The sequence below is a fragment of the Notechis scutatus genome, chromosome 16 (assembly GCF_049901735.1).
Source record: "Notechis scutatus isolate UNSWTSFEM ecotype Mainland chromosome 16, rNotScu1.2, whole genome shotgun sequence".
NCBI classification, from domain to species: domain Eukaryota; kingdom Metazoa; phylum Chordata; class Lepidosauria; order Squamata; family Elapidae; genus Notechis; species Notechis scutatus.
Window position 1 is genome coordinate 6044785 of NC_142024.1, and position 23101 is coordinate 6067885.

Here is a 23101-nt window from a genome sequence, read left to right on the forward strand (position 1 = left end):
ATTAGGCAAAACATACCTAGTTCGCTTAGCCAAAATCTTACGACTTAGCCTTCTTTTTGAATAAACACCTAATTCTATCTGATCCTAAGCATTTCTTTACTTGCAGGTGTCATTGCCAATGGCAACGGGTGTGTGCAGACATGGCCAGACATGCTATGGCAGAAGGTGTGGATGGGAGATTATAAGGTTTAATGCTTCTTTTCCTTCCATTTCCAACCTTCGCTGCCAAGTTCCAACAAACAAAGGAAACAGGGAACCCAGCAGGACACAATTAATGGCAATCACATGGCCACGGGGGTAGTGCGCTTGTACAGGATTTGCCTAACAATGACAACTGGGACTGCCACGTCGGCTGTCCTATCGCTCAGTCATGTGATTTAGTGAGGGCCAGTCCCAATTACCATAGTTCAGTGAGGATTACTTATAATAGTACTAATAATTATAATAAATAGTTAAGAGCCATGGTGGTGCAGTGGTTAGAATGAAATATTGCAGACTGACTGCCCACTGCCAGCAGTTCAATCCTGACCGGCTCAAGGTTGACTCAGCCTTCCATCCTTCTGAGGTCGGTAAAATGAGGACCCAGATTGTTGGGTGCAATAGACTGACTATGTAAAATGCTTAGAGGGGGCTGTAAAGCACTATGAAGTCTAAGTGCTATTGCTATCTTCCTTCCTACCTTCCCTCCCTCCCTCCCTCCCTGTGGTTAGAATGCAGTATTGCAGCTAACTCTACCCACAGTCAGAAGTTCAATCCTGACTGGCTCAAAGTTGACTCAGCCTTCCATCCTTCTAAGGTTGGTAAAACGAGGACCCAGATTGTTGGGGGCCAGAGGCTGTAAACTGCTTAGAGAGGTCTGTGATGCAGCCTACAAGTCTAAGTGCTAGGGTTAAGAGCCATGGTGGCCCAGTGGTTAAAATGTGGTATTGCAGGATAATTCTGCCGACTGCCAGCAGTTCGATCCTGACCGGCTCAAGGTTGACTCAGCCTTCCATCCTTCCGAGGTGGGTAAAATGAGGACCCAGATTGTTGGGGGCAAGAGGCCGACTCCGTAAAACAGCTTAGGGAGGTCTGTGAAGCACTGTGAAACAATATATAAGTCTAAGGGCTATTCCTAATAACAGAATTACAGGGGAGAGCATACATGTCTCTGTCTGTGTGTGTTTGTGTGTCTGTGTGTCTGTGTAGGTTTTAAGGCCTTCTGGGAGGCCAGCAGGGGTGGGGATGGGGTGTCATTTCCCCCTTCACAATTTAGAGGCCATTTCATTCCAAATGACTCCGGTCAGCTGACACTGAAGGCAGAAACAACCCAAGAGAATGAAATAAGAAAAAAAGAAAAGAAAAGAAAAGCAATGAAAAGACAACATCGACACTTTAAGATTCTACCAAGCATGCTTTATGGTGGGGTTTTTTTTCCCCCCTGTTAAGGAAATCGCACAAAAAGGGCAGGGGTGGGGTCTTGTTTTCCTCCTTTAAGACCCCCAGATCGTGTGGGAAAACAAAGCTGGCATTTCACTTTCCATTTCATCAGAAGAGCCGGGAGTGGGAAAGGCCGCATTCTACATCCCATCGTCAGGCTGATCTGCACATTTTACTGGTTAAGTTTTCGGTTTTAGTTTGTTTGCAGCCCAGTCCACAAGTTTATGAGCTGTAGATTTAACGTACTCCTTAATATCTTTCCCAAGTTCCTTTAGTTTGGCGGTGAAGCTCGGCTCCTAATAGGAAAAAAGCAGGTGTTAAATTTTTTATAATGCAGCCTTCTCAAATTTCAAAATCTTTCAGGTTAACTTTCCTGCTAGATTTCTCTCTTTGAAGTATACTGAGCATTATTACCTCAAGAACGTGAGCATGTCATGAAGTCACATCTTTTCGCGTCAATGTAAAACAGATAGGAAAAAAAAACCCGCCCACTTTACTTCTTCAAAATAAAGAGAAAAAAAAAAAGAAATATTTTTTTTATTTTTCTGGAAGGAAAGAACTAAGTTTTACTGATGTCTTTGACCATCCTGATATAATTTCCTTGTATTTCTAGGCAGGAGATGGCCCTGGATATTATTATTCCATTAGGGAAGTTGAGGGGCCCAGCCTGGAAAGGAAGTTCTTTTGTAAAAGATGACCTCAGCCTGGTAGGATTTTCAGTTCTGACCTCATTGCCTGGAATTAAATTAGCCCTGTGAGGTTTTATGGACCACTAGCTCGATACCTATGCTTCGCTATGAAACTATGTGGTCGGGGTTAGTTTTTGGGGAGGAAAATAAGGGGGGGAAAAATTCTGCCTCTGCCTACCAGCATCCATCGTATTCATCTGGCTAACGTCCGGTCAGTGTGTGAGAGAGTTGAGGGCTGTTTGGAAACTGAAAGAGTATTTGCTGTGTGAGCAAGAAGGAGACAGCAAGGAGCCAGGGCGTGGCTTAGCTCAACTGTTCTGTCCTTAAAGCTGCTTGGTGCTCTGAAACTGAAACTGAATCTCCGCTCCTCTGCTTGTGTTTTGCATTTGGCACAGATTTCTTTTCAGGTGGGGAGGGGGAGTAGAACTCCTTAGCATCAGAGCGTGTTAATAATAATAATATACGAAAAATTAATGGCTCTGATGGTCATTTGGAAAAATCCTTCCTTAGTGAGTCCCTAGAAGCCAAGAGGAACATAACGTGCCAAATTTCAAGTTTGTAAGCTTTACAGTTCTGGAGATTTTGTGATGATACGTGAGTGATGTTTCGCTTTTTATAGATTAGGGAAGTTGAGGGGCCCAGCCTGGAAAGGAAGTTCTCTTGTGAAAAGTGTCCCCTCAGCCTAGGAAGATTTTCAGTTCTCCTTGCTCTCTTTGCTAAATTAAACCTGAACTGTTTGGAATTAAATTAGCCCTGTGAGGTTTTATGGATCGTGATATGTTTTTCAAATTCTGACTTTATTGCTGCACCGTGTATATGAGTGCAAACCCTGGTTAATGCCTTCGATGGGGTGTTTTACCAATGTGTTAGAAAGGTCTGTGCAGAAAGGATGCTAAAGTCAATCCTAAGCATGCAACTAACAAATAAACAAATAAACAACAGGACTTTGATGAGAGATCTTGATGGGATGGGAATTCAAAGGACTGCTTCTTCTAGATCTGCATTATGACCAACTTAGGTTTTAAATGTTGGCTTACAACAGTGAAATAGTCCCATGAACTCAACGAAGAAAGAATAGAGATATTCCTCAACTTACGACCACAACCGAGCCCCAAATGTGCTTTGTTAAGTGAGTTTTCTCCCATTTTACAACTTTTCTTGCCACATTTGCTAAGCGAATCGTGGCAGTTGTTAAATGAGTAACGTGGTTGTTTAAGTGAATATATGTTTTCCCCATTGGCTTGGCTTGTCAGAAGGTTGCAAGAGATGACCACAGGACATTGCAACCATCATATATTACTAACATACGTTCGTTGCCAAGTATCCATATGTTGAACATGTCACCACGGGGATGCTGCAGTGGTCATAAGTGTGAAAAATAGCCACCAGACACTTTTTTTTCAGTGCCGTTGTAACTTTGAACAGTCACTAAACAAAGGACTACTTGAAATGTCAGTCCATTTACCTACCTCAGTTTCGCCTTCTTCATTGGGAAAATGTCCCTTGGATTTGCCCTCTGCCTCCTCAGTTTCCTTAATCAGAACCAGGAATATCACTCCTAGGAGGAGAGGCAGTAACTTCATGGCAACGAGAAAGATCTGGAATCTCTCAGGTGAGTGGAAAAAGCCGACGCAAGCAGAACTGGTGCAGGGGGCAAGGGCCGCTCCTTATGTAGTCTTGACTACGCTCAGTTAACCGACCCTCCACCTCTTCCTGGACTAGAACCAAGTGCAAATACAAATTTGGGAATACAGATTTGGGTACTCGCTGAGCTTGTTTTATGGACCATTGGGTGACCTGCATTCCATGACCTGCTCCATAATGAGTCCACCTGGCGGCCTTCTAGGAACAGTTGAGGAAATGTAGAAACAATCATGACGAAAGGAATATCTGGGTACGACTTGCCCAGTAAGGACAACGGGAGATGTCTTGTTTGAACCCTCAACTCTGCTCCTCCACCCCCGGAAACTGGTTTTGACTCCCTTCCCACCGAACAGAAGAAGGGGGTCACGAATGGGGATTGGATGACCAGTGGGTGCTGCAACTGTGCAGGGGTTGCTTAAAGATGGCACCTGGGATTGCCACCTCTGCTGTCATTCATGATAGCAGTCACGTGACCTCGTTGCAATAGCAATAGCCCTTAGACTTATATAGCGCTTCACAGTGCTTTCCAGCCCTCTCTAAGCGGTTTACAGAGTCAGCCTCTTGCCTCCAACAATCTGGGTCCTCATTTTACCCACCTCGGAAGGACGGAAGGCTGAGTCCAACCTTGAGCCTGGTGAGATTCAATCTGCCAAATTGCAGGCAGCCGGCAGTCAGCAGAAGTAGCCTGCAGTACTCCACTCTAACCACTGCGCCACTGCAGCTCATGTTTTATGACTGAGTCAGTTAGTTAGAGCCAGACCCAATGATTGTAGTTAAGCAAGGATTACCAGTAATAACAAAATTACATGGGAGAGTGCAAATATATATACAGAATATAACCATTTAATGGCCTCTGTCCAGGCCCTATGGGGAAAGCAGGTTCTGAGGAATTTGACCAACAAATTCCAAAGATTTGCACCCTATTAATAGGAAAAAGAAGGTATTACCCTTTTACAATCCTAAAATTTGAAAACCTTTCAACATGTTTCCATTTCTCTTTGAAATATTCTGATCGTTACCTCAAGAACTTGAGTACGTAGTTAAGTACTTTACTGCAAAGTAAAACCGGTGGGGGAAAAAAACCCCACCCACTTTGCTTGTTCAAAATAAAACATAACTAAAACTTTCTTTTCTGGAAGGGAAGAACTAAGGTTTATTGATGTTTTTAATGTTTTTAATTGCTTTCTATTCTTTCTGTCTATTTTCCTTTCTTTCTTTCTTCTTTTTTTTCTTTCTTTTCTTTCATTTGTGTATGTGTTGTTGGTTTGTTTTCATTGTAAAATTAATAAAATTTATTTATAAAAAAAAGAAAGAAAGAAAGAACATAATAATGATCATACTTTTTTTTTTAGTCACGATTGTGTTCCAGGTGACTTCTTCCTCTTTAAATACAGGCTGTTAATTCTTGCTTTGGTCCATTAAGCATCCATGATTCAGTTGAAGAAGCAAAAAAATGGCGTCAAAACAAAGGTTCTTCTTTGGGTTCATCTCCCAGCCCCCAGGTCCACTGACAGCTCTTAGACAGCCGCCCCTGTGCATGATTTCTCACTGAAGAGAGCGGTCCAGATCAGGACGTCCCAGGAAGGAACGGGCTGTTAGAGAGGAAGGTTCTACCTTGTCCCTTTTCCTAGCCATTGCCTCTCAAGTGGACCAAGACCAGAAGCTCTGACCAACCAAGGCATGTCCTTGCACGAGGCAGAAATGAGGTAATGTCCCAAGGCAAGGAAGGGATGCCCAGCCTCCTCTTCTGCCTTGACTCTTGAGGCCGTAATGTTCTCGAGAAGGTGCTCCACGGAAGGGATCGCCACGAACCTAGCAGCTTGTTCCTTGATCCATGAAGAATGGGTTCTAAGGTCAAGATCTCTTTCTGGGTGTGGTGGCCTTGTGTGGTGCTGTGCACAGCAGCAGCTATGAGCCACGCTTTCGGACCAGGTTGGGGTGTTCAAAGCCCCTGGGGCAGCTCTGGCTTGGTACTACGTTGAGAGGCACCGAGAAATCTCCAGGACTAACATATTCTTTTCCTGACCTCAAGAGAGGATCTAGCTTGGAGTTGGGTTCATGGGTGGAAGGGCAGAGAGGCCAGACTCTTGACGCCTTATCTGCCCGTTCCCAAGAGATTGCAGTTAGCCTGGCAAAATTCTTGCAAATAGGTGATGAAGAATATAGAAAAAGAAACAATGGTGACCTGCTTACTCTGATGGTTCTGGCCTCCAATCCTCTGGTGGCACCAAATTTAACCCCTCAGTACGGTTCCAAGTTTCCAGCCCTGTATTTAAATACAGACCAATCTGCTATGTAGTTGTTGATGTTAGGAGAGGCCTGGCGTCAACTCTTGAGACCTGGCTGCACCTGGAAATGCGGGTTGGCGTTTTTGGAGTTTTTGAAGAGTTCTAGGTATGCCTTTGGCATGGTGGTGGTGTCAACATCCAGGTTGCGTGCCAGGATCATTTCAGTTCTGAAAGGCTTACCGTTTATTGAATACATAGCGTAGGACTGGCGAGGTAAAACTAACTCTGAATTTCCAAGGCACCCGTTCACAGGGTTAAACAGAGAATTTCCAGGCCCCAAAAGGCTGCTCGGTCAAGTTTGCCGCGCGGTGGAAGCCACGCGCGTACGCGAAAGCTGTGCTGCGTGGTGAAGCCGTGCCACACGGTGAAGCCGTGCTCATGGGTGGAAGCTGTATGTGTGCACACATGCGCAGGAGCCGTGTGTGCATGCGAAAGCCACCACATGCGCGCACCCTCACATCTTTAGCGAACCAGTGGTAAGATTATTTGAAAACCACCACTGTGTGAGACTAAATGTGGTTTCAGGAGCACCTGATCTGTTTCCTCAGTGGATGGGGGCAGAAACAGGCCTTTCACTGTTTCCATTCCTTGACTTTTTCCAGGCCAGTGATGTCGTTACCATTGAGCTGCAATGCTCAGCGGGGAGGGCCTTGGTCCAAATTGAGCCCAGTAGGATTTCTTTGCCCCATTTTCCCCCCCCCTTAAAATCTAACTGAGTTCCCAGTGTTTGTGAGTGACGCAGAGCCTCCCTCCTCCCCAGTCAGAGTCACTGCGTCCCAGAAGAATGTGTATTTCTTCTACTTAGAGTATTTCTTCTACTTAGACTTCTACTTAAGTGAGTAAGATCAACAGCTCCCCCAGCCAAGGTCAGGAGGAGAAGGGTCAAAGCCCCCCAAGCCAAGAGTTTCATGGCTGTTCTCCAGATTTCAGAACGGAGCGATGTAGAACAGCGGCTTCTTCTGGGTGGCTGTTTTATGTCTTTTCTTCCCCCTAATGCAAAACTAAGTGCTAGACCCCCTACCCGGTTTCTATCAGGAACACTTGGTGCCATAGGCTATCATTCTTGTAGAGCATTAAGAAACAATCATATTTGCCATTCTTTCCGTTCCGTGCGATTTGCTCTCTGGACCCCCCTTGGCGGTAGCTAGCTGCCATCCTTCCTTGAGCATTGGGAGAATGGGTTTGGAGATCAACCTCAGAGGAGGAATCCCCAGTTCTTGGCCATCTTGAGGACCGAGTCACCCATCGGCTCTTTCTTGGGTTTGCTGCAGGGTGGGAAAAATCTGTGAATTAGAACCCATAACATCCTTCTCCCTCGGCGAGGCTGGGGGTGGAGTTAACTCCAGGCTAATTCATCTGGAAGGCTGTTCTCCCCGCTCCCTTGGAAAGGAACAATTTCCCCCACCAGCTGAGTGTAAGGATGTACGGATCACCCATGTCTCTCTAAAAGTAGATCACTTAACGCTTTGATCTGGACTTGCAAAGCGTAATTTGGTCGATAGCAACGCAAATCTTCTCTCAGCTATTCTAGAACTGAGAAGGATTCCGCTAGGAAATCTCTGGACCCCTTGCAGCCAGTCTGCCCTAATGCTTTGCCATCTTTTCACAGATTGTACTGCTTTCAGGACATGGCAATATCTTGCAAGGTGTCAAAAAATTGGTGACCAAAAAAGGAAAAAAAAGTGATAAAAGTACCCCCCACTTTTAACGGGAAACTTGTGCCTGCTTCTCTGGCATTAATCTTAGCCCTCGTGGCTGGAGAGGGCTTACTGGTAGAATTAAGTCCGATTCCAGCTGAAGACCATTCCTTTCCTTTGTTTTTATACAGGCCTGTGTGGCACTGCTCCCTCTTCATCTCCATCCCTACCTCTCCCTGCTACGCTTGTTGTGTTACCGCCTGCCAAAGTATGGTACTACCCGTGGTACGTTGAAAAGCACTGCTCTAGTGCATAGCAGCAGTGGGATCCTGATTGTTCCACTACCGGTTTGGTGAAAATAAACATAAGACTGTGCAGCCCAGTGTCCTCAGGCCATGCTTTATTTGTCAATTAAATAATCACAAAATCAGTAAGCGTCGGCTTACTTAGGTTGCAAAATGGGATGAGAAAGCCCCCTCCCCACCCACCACCCTGTCTGCAGATCGAGGCTCATCTGACCGGGCAGGAACCACGCAGGCGGTGATTTATTTTTTCTTCTGGCCCAACATATACAGCGAGAACAGTTCCGGATGCCCGCAAGGCCTTGGAGGGTTTGTTAGCACTCAGCGTAGGTTTTCCAAAAGAACTTTGTACACGGGGGGTTGGGAGGTTTGCGGTCTGGAGGGCTGGGGTGTGGTGAGTGCACCAGAATCAAGGGATCTTCCTCCCGCTTTCTTTTTAGAGGATTTTGGAAATTGGCGAAAGCCGCTGCCTTGCGATCTGCGTCGACTCCTGCGAGCATTTTCAGAACGAGGATTTCCTGAGCTTTCCATTGCTCCTTATGGTCGCGATGGAGGCAGGAGAGAGGGAGAGAAAAGCAGAGAAGGGACAGTGAGATATATATTTTTTTCATCCTTGCAAGAAAGAAGTTTTCTTTTAAGTGGGGGTGGGGTGAGGGGAGCTCCGGGAATCTGGCTTTTGAGAGAACTCTTAAAAGCTGCCATTGTTATTCTTTAAAATTCTCTTACCTTTTCTTCACTTTGCAATTCTCCATGGAAAATTAAACTAAAAGCTTATCTTAAGGGTCTCTGCTTTCTGATCAGTTATCTCCCCCCTCCCCACAATATGTCTTTCTTTGTCTCGGATTCCTTCACGGGGACCGCCTAATGCACGCCCCTTATTATGAAAAAAAATAAAATCTTTTTCATGCCCCGATGTCCCTCCAGCCAGAAGCACTGACTATTCCATTATTCTTTTTAAAGCCCGCTTTCCTTAAAAAGCCCCCCCCCTTTTCACCGATATCAGAGGAATGTCAATTTATTCCCCACCCCCCAAAAAACCCCTTACCTTGCTGGTCTGTGCAGAAAAGTTTTCTTCCCCCGACAGAGCAGCTGCACACATACTCCAGGTCAGCAGAAGCACCGCAACAAACCTGCCCACCATTGGCATGATGGATCAATTTCGGGAAGCTGCGAGAGAGAAGCTGCGAGGCAGACTAGCTTCAGTGTATTCAGTATATTCAGTATATTCTTGCTTTGCTCCATTAAGCTTCTATGATTACGCAAAAAATGGCATAAAAACAAAGGTTCTTCTTTGAGTTGGTCTCTTTGGGTTCATCTCCCAGCCCCCAGGTCCGCTGACAGCTCTTAGACAGCCGCCCCTGTGCATGCTTTCTCACTGAAGAGAGCGGTCCAGATCAGGACGTTCCAGGAAGGAACGGGCTGTTAGAGAGGAAGGTTCTACCTTGTCCCTTTTCCTAGCCATTGCCTCTCAAGTTGACCAAGACCAGAAGCTCTGACCAACCAAGGCACGTCCTTGCACGAGGCAGAAATGAGGTAATGTCCCAAGGCAAGGAAGGGACACCCAGCCTCCTCCTCTGCCTTGACTCTTGAGGCCGTAATGTTCTCGAGAAGGTGCTCCACGGAAGGGATCGCCACGAACCTAGCAGCTTGTTCCTTGATCCATGAAGAATGGATTCTAAGGTCAAGATCTCTCTCTGGGTGTGGTGGCCTTGTGTTGTGTTCTTCGGCTCCATCCCTACCTCTCCCTGCTATGCTTGTTGTGTTACCACTGCCAAAGTATGGTACTACCCGTGGTACGGTTGAAAAGCACTGCTCTAGTGCATAGCAGCAGTGGGATCCTAACGGTTCCACTACCGGTTTGGTGATCATGCACGCATGTGTGCGCGCCCCTAACGTACACGCCCTTTAACTTGCGCGCACAGCTTTCCCCACACCAGCTGAGGTCTGCAGCGCCAATCACCTGAGGGGATAAAGAAAAGAACAAAGGCAGGTGGGGAGGCCGATCCTGCGCTTTTCTTTATTCTCTCAGCTGATCTTCGGCGCCTTTTTTTTTTTTACTACCGGTTCAGCTGAACCAGTACAAACCGGTAGCATACCACCACTGGTGCAGAGGCTTTTGAGATTCTGACCATTAAGAAAAAATAATAATAATAATAAAAGTTCCTACTGTGTTAGCATTAAGACTGTATCCACAAGTTGCCAAGCTAAGAACATCTCTCTTGAGGCAGCGGAAGCTAAAAGCAACAATGGAGATCAATTCCACGTTACAATGGAAACCCATGAGCCTTTTTTTTTTTTTCTGTACGTTCATCCTAGCGCTCTCTCTTTAAACAGGTCCAATCCATGAAGGAATTGCACTGCAAGCAACTCGAGGGGTCTCGCTCCCCTTTGGTATGGTCCAGAAAAGAAAGTCGAGAGGAGTCCAGAAGGGTCAGTGGGAGCATATGGAAGGCTGGCTGGGCTCCAGACAGGCCGTGCCCGAATCATACCAGGTGTGTTTTGCAGGAACTGGAACCGTAAGTGATCTTCGAAAAGCGGGATGGGGAAACAACACTGGTGGCTTTCTCCTTCTTCAGCCATGGGGAAGTCATCCCGATAGGATGTTCCTGCAGTGACCTTCTCTATGCATCTTTTCTCCGGCAACACACAGCCTCACACTTAAAGACTCTCCCCCACTTCCATCACTATTCCCGACCAAACCAAAGGCTGTTTTTGCCTAGTGCTAAACGTGATTACTGAATTATCCTGTTGTCTTATTTCGCACAATAGGCACACACAAAAACTAAGCATGTTAGTGCATTTAGCTTTTTCTCTTTTTTTCCCCTAATTTGATGTTATGCAAATGACTGATGTCTTTTTGGAGGGTGGGGGGGAAAAAAAAGATGCCTTTCAATCATTCCTTCCAATTCTGGGACTAAGCATCCCAGGTATGGTTTTTAGAAAAGTGAATTTCAATTCCAGTCTGATCCAAAAGGGGGCAGCACAATGTACTAATTAGCCTGCCTAGGCCAAGATCTCAACATTCAACTATTGCAGAATGGCATCCTCTGGTGGTGATTTTACAGGTAGACCTTGATCCGGCTCAAGTCAAATAGTTTTGCATTTTCAAATTGAACGTTATCTGTATGTACCGAGTCCCTCAAGGCTGTGAACCATGTCTTAATCTTCCTCAAATTATTTCACCTGCTGTGATACCTCACCTGCTGTGTCAAATTAATTTGGCAATTTGGTTGAAAGGCTGAATTCCCTTGAAACTGCTTCTTCAAATGTCCCAAAGGTGCCTTTTTTTCAGGCCACTGGACTTTCTTGTTTTTTTTTTCTTTTTAAGACATTTCACTTCTTATCCAAGAAGCTTCTTCAGCTCTGACAGGATAGTGGGGAATGGAAAGATTTATATTCCTTGCAGACCGCTGGTCATTTGCAACCTTTTAAAGGGTTGGTGAAGAACTTGGAGGTACACCTGTGTCCTCAGAGTCAAATATTTGCTTCTTCAAATCAAATATTTGCATACCCTTAAGAAATGGAAGGTGGGATCGAAAATGATGAAATTGGGTTTTTTTTTTTTTTGCCAGCAATACCACTCTAGTTGCACAATGAACCCTTCTCCCTTCAGTTTACAAAAACTGGGAAGAATACTTTCACCCCCCCTCCAAAATCATTTTATTAAAACACTGAAGAAAGTCAACACACACAAAAACAGGTGCATTTAAATAGTGAGGAAAATAAAAATATGCTCATAAAAATATGAGAGATATGCTATGGTGGTGCATTGGTTAGAATGGAGTATTGCAAGGTAACTCCGCCAACTACCAGGAGTCCGATCCTGACCAGTTGCAGGTTGACTCAGCCTTCCATCCTTCCAAATCGGTAAAACGAGGACCCAGATTGTTGGGGGCAATAGGCTGACTCTGTAAACTGCTTAGACTGCTGCAAAGCATTATGAAACAGTTGTATAACTCTTAAATGTTATTGCTTTTGCACAATCAAGGAAAAAATAGCTTAATATGAGAGAAGAACCAACCTGTAATTTTTTTTTAAAATAATTGGTCTGTGGTTTACGTAAGACGCAACCACTTGGCCAAAAGACAGCGACTATGACAGCAGTTCTCACCCCACAGAATTCTACAAACCCCAGTATTAACGCAAAAGGCCAAAATAAAAAAAATTGTTTTGCCTCCCCAGTTCTGTGGGCAGAATGTTAGTGGCTGCTGTCCTCAATTCCCACCCCCCTCAAAAAAAGAGGAAAAAAAAGAGACAAGGACAATTTTAAAGTTTTTTTTTTTTAAAAAAAGGAAACAAAACCATACATACAGACATACCCTTCCAGTCTATACATAGGCACAATTTCCCCACAAGGCAGAATGAGTGACAAGGGGAACTGGCTAAAATCAGGGATCTCTTTGACAGGTCACCTCTCCTCCCCAGATCTTTTGGGGTACAGCCCCCAGAATTCCCAGACCTTGGCCCTTATTTTGAACCAAGACGACTGGCATCTTATCTTGGTATTTGAAAGATGGGCATGGCCGGGTCCAAGGGCACCTGCTTTACCATCATGCTGGGAATTTGGCCACTTGCAGCAGAACAGCCAGCTCAAGAAAAGGTATTTGCCGTTTTTGCAAACCACCTATGAAACGCCACGGTTATTATCTTCACATTTGTACAAAACGATTCTGGGAGCGAGAGTTAATTTCATTTCCAGGCTGCTTCTGCAACGGCTTAACAAAGATGCATGATTACGACAGTTAATTTGGGAGCGGTTGTGTGGAAAAGGCCCAGATTCACTGTCGCTGGAAACTCTCCGATGATACGGATGTTTCCGGCGGCACAAACGGAAGGAGCCTCTTCTCTCGTGATGACAGGCGGGCAAAGCAGAGTTTACAGCTGGCAGACGCTTCTCGGGTCAGCTAAAAAAAATCCAGGGAAAGGGCAAAATACCCAAACAGTAAAACCGAGGGACCTGCTTCTCCTACGGAAGACGAACATGAGGGGGATGAGATGAGAAGCGGGTGTTTGCTTTCGAAAACATCGCACTGTTCGAGGGAAAGGGGATGCTGCCAAATCAGGCCCCTCTGCTGAGTTACAGGGGGAAGCATCAGAAAAAGAGCTGGGGAGAGGAAATATTTGTTAGCTATAAATACAGAGCCATGAAATCGGGGCAGTTAAAAAGGAAACGCCGGCTGGAAGGAGAGCAGAGCCTGCAACCGAAGCTTAAGTAGATATTTTGGGAGTCTTGCCAGGGGCCGAACACCAAGTCCTTTTCTTTTAAATACATAATAGGAAGGGAGGCCCAGCTGGCAGAGAGGGTTGTGCCCAGGCTTGCAGACGGGAGGGCCGAGCCATCGCCGGAGAAAATCTGCTGCTACGGTGATGCCACTCCGAGACCTCCAGAAGTTCAAACGGAAGAGGCCAAGTTGGCATTTTTTTACACAGTACTCAGTGCCTGGGGAAAGGAGAGGAGATTGGAGAGAAGCAGAAAAACACAGCTGTTACAGGAAACTGGCCGGTAAAGCATGGGAAACATTCTGCCCCGAACGAATAAAACAATTGTGCAAGGGCTTATTCAACAATTGCTTCTTCTGGGGACAGCAGGGCCGGTTCTGATTTTCCCAGGCTGAACTCCTGGAGGAGGGAAGGGATGAGGTGGGAGACTGAGCCAGCCAGAAAAGGGAGAGAGGTTACGGCAACCGAACGGGCCGGTTCCAGAACCACACCGGCAAAGGCAGAGACAGCGGGACCCATCCATAACTTGCGGGATTCGTCACGCTAACGTCAAACGGGGAAAGAAACATTTCCCACCACTTGGTTTACCTTTCGTGCAAATTCTGGCAAGACAAAAGCCGCTCGGTGGATGTCCGAGTTGTAATACTTAAGGGTCATGTTTTCCACTTGTTCCTGAGAAAGTAGCTGGATCGGTTCCCTGAAGTTCGTGTTCTGCAGAAGATTTCACACACGGGGAGGGGGGTGGGAAGAGAGAGAAACACCCCCCCAAAAGCAACCGTGTTTATATTCGTTCACAGTCCTTGGAATCACTAAGTGCAGCTTTTTCTCTATCCAGAAGTGCCAAGAAAGGAACCCCCCACACACACTTTTCTTCTAGCATGGGCTGTGAGCAGGCAAGGCCACACTGGACATTCAGTTGTGGGCTGCAACCTGTATAACACCTGGTTTTGTGAGCACGCGCGCCTGCAGCATTCAAAAACACACCACACCAATTTAAACCTAAACAGCTTATCTTCTAAGGCAGCCCTGGCAAGTGGAACAGCTGAGGTGCGGAATCGGTTGAGCTGAGATATAGGACAGGGTGGGCGGGGCAGCTGATCGTCAGAACTACCTGTTTGCTAGAACTGGTCCAAACCGGCAGCAGCCCACTACTGTGGACATTGCATAGGAAGACTGTGACGATCCGGGGCGTGGCACAAAGGCAACACAGTCAGATAAGCAATAAGAGTCCCTTTATTAGCTCCAATTTTGCCCCCAAAGCCCTGGTTACCTTCTGGCTGGAGAAAAACGCTCCCAGGAACAGCCTTTGGCTGCAGAAAATTAAGTCCAAAACATGGTCAACACAAACTGTAACTTAAAGTCCAAACAAGCCAACCTGAAGTAATTAGTTTGGCAGGGCAGGAGCAAGAATTTCAGACTTGAAGGCATGGCAAAACTCACACAGTTGGGAAGATGCCAGGAACACAGATAAGCCACGACAACACAGGATAAAGTCATCTTTGCTCCCAGCAGCCTGTCGCACGTAGCCTGCCTTTCTTATCAACTGTCTTCCCAGCTGTGGCTAATGAAGGGAATCAGGGCCCTTTCCTCCCTCGTAAGCCACACAACCCACGTTGCTCTCTTCCTTGTTCTCCCTGCGTGCCCTAGGATGAAGAAGAGGTGGGCCTGGTTCTTCCTCTGAACTCCCTTACTCTTGTTCTATCTGTCCCCTGCTCTGCCCAACTGGACTTTGCCCTTCCCCAGCCTCCTCCACAGCCTACACTCCCACTCCGTCCTCAGATTCAGACTCCGACTGGGGCATGACAAAGACCATTGAGAAGCCAGAAGCTGCGACTTGCAGCAAAAGGAGACATTTGAAGTCTCCCAAGGACGAACAGGGCCGGCGTGTGTACCTTCTTCTTCTCCCTTGCCCCAGGCCTCCGTACACAATTACATTAACTCCGTTAATGCAAACGCGGGGGCAAAAAAAAAACCAAAAAACCCAAACACCCTCTAGGTCCTTACTGGATTTTTGCTGCAAAGCATGAAGCCAATCTGGCCGCTGGGATATGTCGGAATGGTGCAGTAGGCGTACTCAACCACCGGAAAGAGAGATTTACAGAACTGGCGCATCTCTTTAATGAGATCAAGGTGCAGCCACTGGCATTCCCCTGGTCAAGAGAAGAAAAAAATAAAAATAAAAAAAAATAAATGGGAGAGGAAGATTTGTCCTATCTGCCTGGCTCGAGGCTGCTCAGAATCAGAGATGCGGTTCTCCTGCAAGCCTCATCATGTTTTTTTCCTTGCTTTTTTATAAAAGAGCTGCACTGAGTAATTCATGACTCAATAGACCCGTTTTTCCCACTTTGTACGTGCCTCCGGCTCTTATGCCAACCCTAAAGACCCGGGAATGCACACTGAGACCAGCCATAAACCAAACCGGCAAAGCAAGATTTAAAAAGAAAGAAAAAAACCCACATTGAACATATTTTGCAAAGGCAAACTACAGTGGTCCTCGACTTACAACCACCACGGAGCCCAAAATTTATGCCCCTAAGCAAGACAGGTGTTAAAATGAATGTTGCCCCATCTTACGACCTTTACTTGCCACAGTGGCTAACGAAACTCGCTGCAAGAAGCTGTTCTGTCCGCAGAGTTAACTCAACTCAGTGCGGTGAAGTTAGGAACTCGGTTGTTAAGTGAATCTGGCTCCCCCCACCTCCCAATTGGGGTTGCTTGTCAGGGGGTTGCAAATGGGGATCCCGGAACACTGCGACCGTCATAAATATGAGTCAATTGCCTGAATTGGCACCCCCCTGACCGTAGGGATGCGGCAACGGTAGTAAGCGAAAAATGGTCATAACTTTTTTTCCCCCCCCAGTGGGGTGGAAAGTTCAAACGGTCATTAAACGAATTGTTGTTAAGCCGAGGACTCCCTGATATTTGCAACTGACTTGGGTTAACCATGCTGAGACTGCAGAGCCGGTGGGTTCAGACTGCTTGGGAGTTGTTTTTTTAAGGGGGATCTTAAAAGCAAAATGGCAGGAAAAAACAAGGCCGAGGAAGGGGTTTAGCTCAAGCCAGGGAGAACTGGACAAGACCTGGCACTCCGGCCAGGGGGATCACCTTGGCAGCAGAGAATCCCGTCTTCCCGCAGGGCGGTTTTCATCAACTGGTAATAGGATTCCTTAAACAGGCTTTCGGCTGGACCTGGCGAGAAAGGGGGCGTTATAAGAGCACTGTAAGGTCAACGCATCAGATTAAAAACTGGGGGAGGGGATGTAGGTCCAAGTCCCCTCGGCTTGCAATCTGCTAAGTAATCTGTCTATGGAGATTCTGAGCCATCCGGTTCGTGGTTGTCCCAAAGAGGCTTTTTTTTTTCCTCCAAGAGGCCACTTGTGATGACCCAAAGGGGCGTGGCACAAAAGCAACCAAATCACAAAAGTAAGTAAAGTCCCTTTAATTCCTCCAACTTGACCCCCAATGTCCAGTTATCATCGGCTGGAGACAAAACTCTCCCGAGAACAGTCTTTAAAGGGAAGAAATTCCGTCCGAACTCAAAGTACATATAAATTATAAATAAATCCAACAGAAACCACTTGCTGCAGCAATTAACAAGACAGGGCAGGATAAGGAATTGCAGAACTCAAAAGATAACGAAACACACACAGTTGGGAGGACGCCAGGAACCTAGATAAACCTTGACAAACAAAGATAAATGCATGGTTTGCTTCCACCAACTTTGCTGTGCGTAGTTGTCTTTTTCAACAGTTTTCCCAGCTGCAGCTAATGAAGGGGATCAGGGCCCTTTCCTTCCCCGTAAACCATGTAACTCACGTTGCTCCCTTCTCCATTCCTCCCTGCATGCCCTAGGATGAAGAGGGGGTGGCCCTGGGTCTTCCTCTGAATGCCCAGGCAGATTGTGCCCTTCCCCAGTTTCTTCCACAGCTATCGGAGCCACACTCCCACTCCCTGTCAGCTGTTTGACCCCCCCCCCACCTCAGAATCAGATTCCGACAGGGGCATGACACCACTGGACTTCCTTTGTTTTTCTCTGAAGATGTTTCGCTTCTCATCCAAGAAGCTTCTTCAGCTGTGGACTGGACGGTGGGGAATAACGGAAGGATTGATGCTCCTTGCAGACAGCTGGTCATTTACGTTCTTTTAGAGAGAGCCATTAAGGCCACTTGGAGGTTTATCTGTGTTCGCCCTGCGGGAATCCTTCCATTTCTTCACCATCCAGTCAGAGCTGAAGAAGCTTCTTGAACGAGAAGTGAAAGAAAAAAACAAAGATCAGTGACCTCTTGAAGAAAAAAAACCACCTTTGGGACAATCCAGAGTAGCTGCTTTCTCTCGACCAACCGACCTGGCGGGGTCATTGGGAGGATTAAACGGGGAGAGGGAGGCCTTAAGCGAAAGCAGGAAAAAAGGTGGATTGGGAAGGGCGCGGGTGGGGCCCGGCTCCGCAGACTCACCCATGGGGTCAGAGGAATCGGTGATGATCACGTCAAAAGCCTCTTGGTTCTGCTTCATGAATTCAAAGCCGTCCCCAACGTGGAGCGTCAGCTTCGGGCTGGAGTAGCCCACGGCCATGCTGGGGAGGTATTTCTTAGAGGCCTGGATCACGTCCTGCAACATTTCGATTCGTGCATTTTTCTACGTCCAGCGAGCATTCCAGGAGCAAGCTCAGCCCAAACTGTTGCTCGGGTTAACCGATTTGACAGGCATGGGCCTCTTTTGCCAATCGATGGAACAAAGAAAGTCCTTGCCCTTTCGGATTGTAGCTACTATTAAGCCACAGCCCTTCTGGTGCTTAGTCCTAACGCCCTCCTTTTCACGTGGCCAGAACACAGAATTAATTAGGAAGCCTCTCTCTGCTTTCCCAATTCACGCAGGAATTAGGCCCTACCTGTTTCAGTTCTCCAGGCTGCGATTGCATGATATACAGGCTACTTTTCAGCTGACCATAAATTCAGAAGTAAACAGCCTGAGAATGAGTCCCAGTAAATATCAGATTAACCAACTGCAATAGTAACTTTTTACAGGAAACATAATCGGATGGCTTGCCGAGTTTCTCCTTGTTTTTCTGCCTCCCAACATCCGGGAATTAAGAGGTTGTTTGAGGACTCGGAGGGAGTAAATCCATTGCGAAAACATTCCTGCCCTGGAGTTTTGATTTTCACTGGGGGCATCTTTGGTGAAGAACGTCCTGTTCCAGGCTAAAACACAGCACTCTCCAAGTTGGGGCAAGCAGTGTTTCCTGCCTCCTTTTAATTTTCTCTTCCACCCAACTCTGAAAGATTCTGCTAGTTGGAATTATCCTCCCCTGATGAAATCTAACCAGGACAATGTTCCATTAAAGGAAAACCAGATGCAACCCTTGTTTGGGGGACAGAGAACACAACAGCGTTCTCATCCAAACAGGGAAACTGCAAGGAAGTGGATTTCAGTGAAACATTGGAATAAAATTCCTAAGGACAATAGACCACGGCAGTCTTCGGGGATGTATACAAAACCTGAATCTTGCACAGTACTGCAAATCTAGATATAAGCAAAGGGATTGGATTGGCACCATTGCTAAGAATGTTGGGAGCTGAAGTCCAAACAACTGGAAAACAGGTTTCAATCACATCCACGCAACCCTGCAATTTTACAACCCTGCTTCATTTTAGATTCCCATGAGTTTTAGTTCTATGTTGTAAGGTTATACGGGATCTTGGTGATAGTCGTTATTAAATCATTGTGATGTCTGGGTAACTTAAATCAGGACAGCCAGCCCTTCTTTAGAGTAGAATTCATTAAAAAGATAAGCTTTGCTACTAGAGATTAACACAACTCTCCTCTCACAATGTCTTTAGTGCTAAATATTATCTTACGCTGATCTCGGAGTGAAATAAAATACATCTAGACACATATACCTCCTTACTGGTAAAATACATCCGTGCCATTTGGAGTACCAGTGTCGGATTTTCATACAGAAGACACTAGACCAGTTCCCATAATCCAGTTTTTGCAAATCAAGGCATACCTCATCGATTTCACACTGTATCACCGACTCAACGGAAGGATGCTTGACCACTTCTCTTAAGACTCCGCCATCGCCGCCACCGATAATCAGTATCTGGACAAGAAGGAGAAGGTACTGCCTCAAGCTACAAGCCAAATTTCCATCAAAGCCTTACGTGGATTTAGAGGCCACCCAAATCCCCAAGACAGCTTACAGTGTTAAAAGCAGAAAAAAGGCACAGGCTGGATGCGTCTACCAGGAGACAAATACTTAGATGTAATCCTACAGGGTTTGGCACCCACACTCCCTCAAGGCCTGGGGGAACAGCCATGGTTCCAAACACTTTTTAAACATCACCAAGATGGGAAATTTATGGATCTTTGGGGCGTGGGATGTTAATGCTACAGAGTGGGCATTGCAACAGATTTTTTCTCCATGAAAACTAGATGTTTATGGACATTCTCAGTCATGGTGATCCCAAAGGTGCTGAAAAAAAAAAAAGCACCTTTGGGACATGAGAACTAGATGCATGGACACATAATTAATGATGATCGTGATTTATCACTTGTTGCTTGTATGTAACACCGAGAGCTTTATGCACCGGAGACAAAACTCCTTGTGTGTCCAATCACATTCAGCCAATAAAAGAATTCTATATTCTAGACATTCTATTAAGGACCACTGGCCAACATCTGAATGCTTTAAGTGTTTTTCCAGTGAGACGGGTCTATTGGGGCTACCCAAGTATGGAATGGAGCAAACAGCTTCTGCTTTCACCTTTAAATTTAACACCTGGATGCTTTGTTCACCCCCAAACAGGGCAGCTGTAGCCAGACAAGAAATCTCCACGTGGAAAGGCTGCTCCAGGGCAGAGCAACCCCAAAGAGAAGATGCTGGGCTCCGCGGACACAAGATCACCAGGTGTGTCTGCAAAGCTTGGCCTGACACCCCCATGGGGGCCGCCGTCCCAAGCCCAGGTAGCCAACAAGCAAAGCAAAGCCGCTCACCTTCCGAGGGTTTGGATGGCTGCACAGAGGGAGGTTGGCGATCATTTCCTGGTAGGAAAACTCATCCCTCTCCGTGCACTGGATGACTCCATCAAGGACCAGGACGTTCCCGTAGGTTTTGCTGGGAAAGGAGAAGAGCATGGAAGATCCCGCTCAGTTTTAAGGCGGAAGATTCAAAAGGGAAGAAGCCTCGCCTCTCCAAAAAGATGACCTGCTTATAGACTTTGGGTGACCTTTGCTGTCCCTGGAGGATAAAACTCACCTCGCCATCCAACAACACGTGGCGATTCCTGCTTTGATCAGCACTCTCTTTCTTTGCCCCCCCCCCCAAAAAACCCACTTTCCCCACTTCCTTTCCATTTTTTCCCACCCGGCTTCGGCTGATCCTTTATCCCCGGGGTGCCTCTCCATCCCTGGGCCAGGAAGCCTTGGAGGTTCGGCAGCACGAGCCGATTTGGGTCGGGTGCCACCCACGGGGCGAAGGCTCCCTTGGGCGAAGGCTGCCTGTTGGTTGGGCCAAGGAGAGCCGTTGCATGCATGCAATGCATGCCTGCCTGCGCGCCCGCCGCTCGATCCTCGGCTTCTGGGATGGAGCGCATGGCTTCCTTTGCAGATCGCCGAGTCAGGACCTGGGACCTTGCCTTTCCCGCCCCTGCAGACCCTTCCCAGGTGGGCTCACCTGCGGAAGACCAAGATCTCCTGGAAGAGCGAGCGCTGGCGATGCAGCACCTCCTCCACCTGCAGGGAGAGCGCCTGCCCGGGCCACAGGCTGCAGGTCTCGCGGAACCAGCCCTCCTCCACCTGCGAGGCAGCCCCTCCGGCCGCAGCGGCCTCCCCCGCAGCCCCAGCCTCCATAGCCGCCCAGCCCCGTCGGGGAAGCGCCTCCGCTCGCTGCAAAGGCGGCGCTGGACGGGCCAACCGGGGAGGGGGGGGAGGAGGAGGAGGAGCAGAGCGAGCTTCCCTCCCTCCCTCCCTGGGCCACTGCGGCGGCCACCTGCCACCTGTCCGCGCCGCAAGCGAACCTCGGCTTCCCCCTCCCCTCGTCCAGGAGGCGTGGCCGCAGCCCTTCCCGAAGGGCGGGCCCAATGGAAAGCCGCGCCAACTCGGGAAGCCGGGCTCTCATTGGCCGGCCCCGCTTCCAGGCGGCGGGAGCAAAGCGAGTGAAGCTAGCAGGGTAGGTTGCGCGTTCCAGGGCTGGCCACGTGGGGCGCTGGAGCGGCGGGAAAGGCGGGCCCTGATTGGCTGGGAGAAGGCGGACGCGGAAGCGAGGGGCAGTCCCTCCACGTGGCTGACTTACAGCTGGAACCCTGGCCGGGACGTCTTTTCTTTCCTCCTCCTCCTCCTTCCTTCCTTCTCCTTCCTTTTTCTCCCTTCTTGTTCTCTTCCTCCTCCTTCTTCTCCTTCCTTTTCTTCTTCTTCTTCTCCTTCTTCTCTCCTTCTCCTTCTCCTCCTTCTCTTCTTCTTTTCTTCTTCTCCTTCTTCTTCTTCTCCTCCTCCTCCTCCTCTTCTTCTCCTTCTCCTCCTCCTCTTCTTCTTCTTCTCCTTCTCCTCCTCCTTCTCCTCCTTCTTCTTCCTCCTCCTCCTTCCATATCCACGTTGGCGATCATGTTGGCCATCCTAGTTTTCTCCACAGCCACACAAAAAGTGTTGCCGAGTTTTGTCCACACCGGACAAAACGAAGCCATGAAGTTCTTCTTCTGCCTGGACTTCGTTTGCCTTCAATCTTTCCCTGAAGTGTGTGTCATACGCATTCATAGGTCTGAAATATTACAACTTCATTTTTTTAATGGGTTTTGATGATTTCCCTCGGCTTTCCCAGGTGGCTGATCCCCTCCTCCTTTCTGATTTTGTCAACCCAGCTTATACGTCACGGCCGCCTGTAAAATCCACATTTCAGATGCTTCTCTAGTCTCTTCAGAGACCAACTTTGCTCCTGGAGTCCCAAAGGTGCCTTTTTTTTTTTTTTTCAAAAGGCAACTGGACTTCCTTTGTTTTTCATTGAAGACATTTTGCTTCTCCTCCAAGAAGCTTCTTCAGCTCTGACTGGATGGTGAGGAATAATGGAAGGATTTATACTCCTTGCAGACAGCTGGTCATTTGCATCCTTTTTAGAGAGCCATTGAGGCCACTTGGAATCTTATCTGTGTTCACCCTGAGGGAATCCTTCCCTTCCCCACCATTCAGTCAGAGCTGAAGAAGCTTCTTGGATGGGAAGCGAAACGTCTTCAAAGAAAAACAAAGAAAGTCCAGCGGCCTCTTGGAAAAAAAAGCACTTTTGGGACAACCACAACCTGGATGATCCCTAGCTTTTCTCGGGGCCTGCAGTGTTGTTTCAACCCGTTTTTCTATGCAGGTAGCCCACCTTTAAATCCCTGGGAGTCTACCTCAAGATCTTACCTGGAAAATCAACACAAGCCAGGTGGCCAGAAAGGCCCAACAGAGACTCCATTTCCTCCGGGTCTTTGCGAAAGAATAAAGTGGAACAACGACTGATGAGATTTCCTTTTACCGGCCCACAATAATAAGCGTTCTCTCATATTGCATTACGGTGCGGTATGCTGGCTTGACAGCCGCAGATAGAAAGACATTACAGAGGGTGGTGAGCACAGGACAAAACATCCTGGGCTGTTCCCTGATACCACTAGATGACCTCGCTAGGGCTCGCTGCCTTAGAAGCATGAGGAAAATCCTCAGGGACAACTCATACCCTGGTCAGCACTTCTTCGCTCTCCTACCATCGGGCCAGAGCCAGCCACACCAACAGGCTGAAGAACAATTTCTACCCGTGGGCTGTCAGACTCCTGAACGAAAAATAACTTTTATGTCAACATCGTATGACAGTCTTGCGGGGACGGCTGTTGTGCAACAAGGTCACATAGTGTAATAAGATTGGATCTGGGTTAGGGACT

The 23101-nt window shown here is 47.4% G+C and overlaps 2 protein-coding genes and 1 long non-coding RNA gene across 3 annotated transcripts in view; 1 reads left to right on the forward strand and 2 right to left on the reverse strand.

Moving 5' to 3' along the window:
• Positions 1 to 10777, forward strand: part of TARDBP (TAR DNA binding protein) — a 51368-nt gene extending 40591 nt beyond the window's left edge. The window contains exon 7 of the mRNA XM_087944450.1: positions 10314 to 10777. Within this exon, the coding sequence (XP_087800576.1) occupies positions 10314 to 10594 (281 nt within the window). The 3' untranslated portion in view covers positions 10595 to 10777. The remainder of the gene's footprint in view (positions 1 to 10313) is intronic.
• LOC148129409 (uncharacterized) lies at positions 1374 to 3831 on the reverse strand. The gene is made up of 2 exons (XR_015745480.1): positions 3578 to 3831; positions 1374 to 1715 (listed from the first exon to the last, which is right to left on the reverse strand). It is a non-coding gene; the product is annotated as an uncharacterized LOC148129409 (long non-coding RNA).
• Positions 10778 to 12242: 1465 nt separating the features above from the next.
• Positions 12243 to 21226, reverse strand: SRM (spermidine synthase). Its single transcript, XM_026684414.2, has 8 exons — positions 20872 to 21226; positions 20193 to 20313; positions 19207 to 19299; positions 17654 to 17807; positions 16305 to 16388; positions 15204 to 15349; positions 13788 to 13910; positions 12243 to 13419 (listed from the first exon to the last, which is right to left on the reverse strand). The coding sequence occupies exons 1-8, from the start codon at positions 21045 to 21047 to the stop codon at positions 13402 to 13404; spliced, it is 915 nt and encodes a 304-aa protein (XP_026540199.1). The 5' UTR covers positions 21048 to 21226; the 3' UTR covers positions 12243 to 13401.
• Positions 21227 to 23101: the final 1875 nt, after the last annotated feature.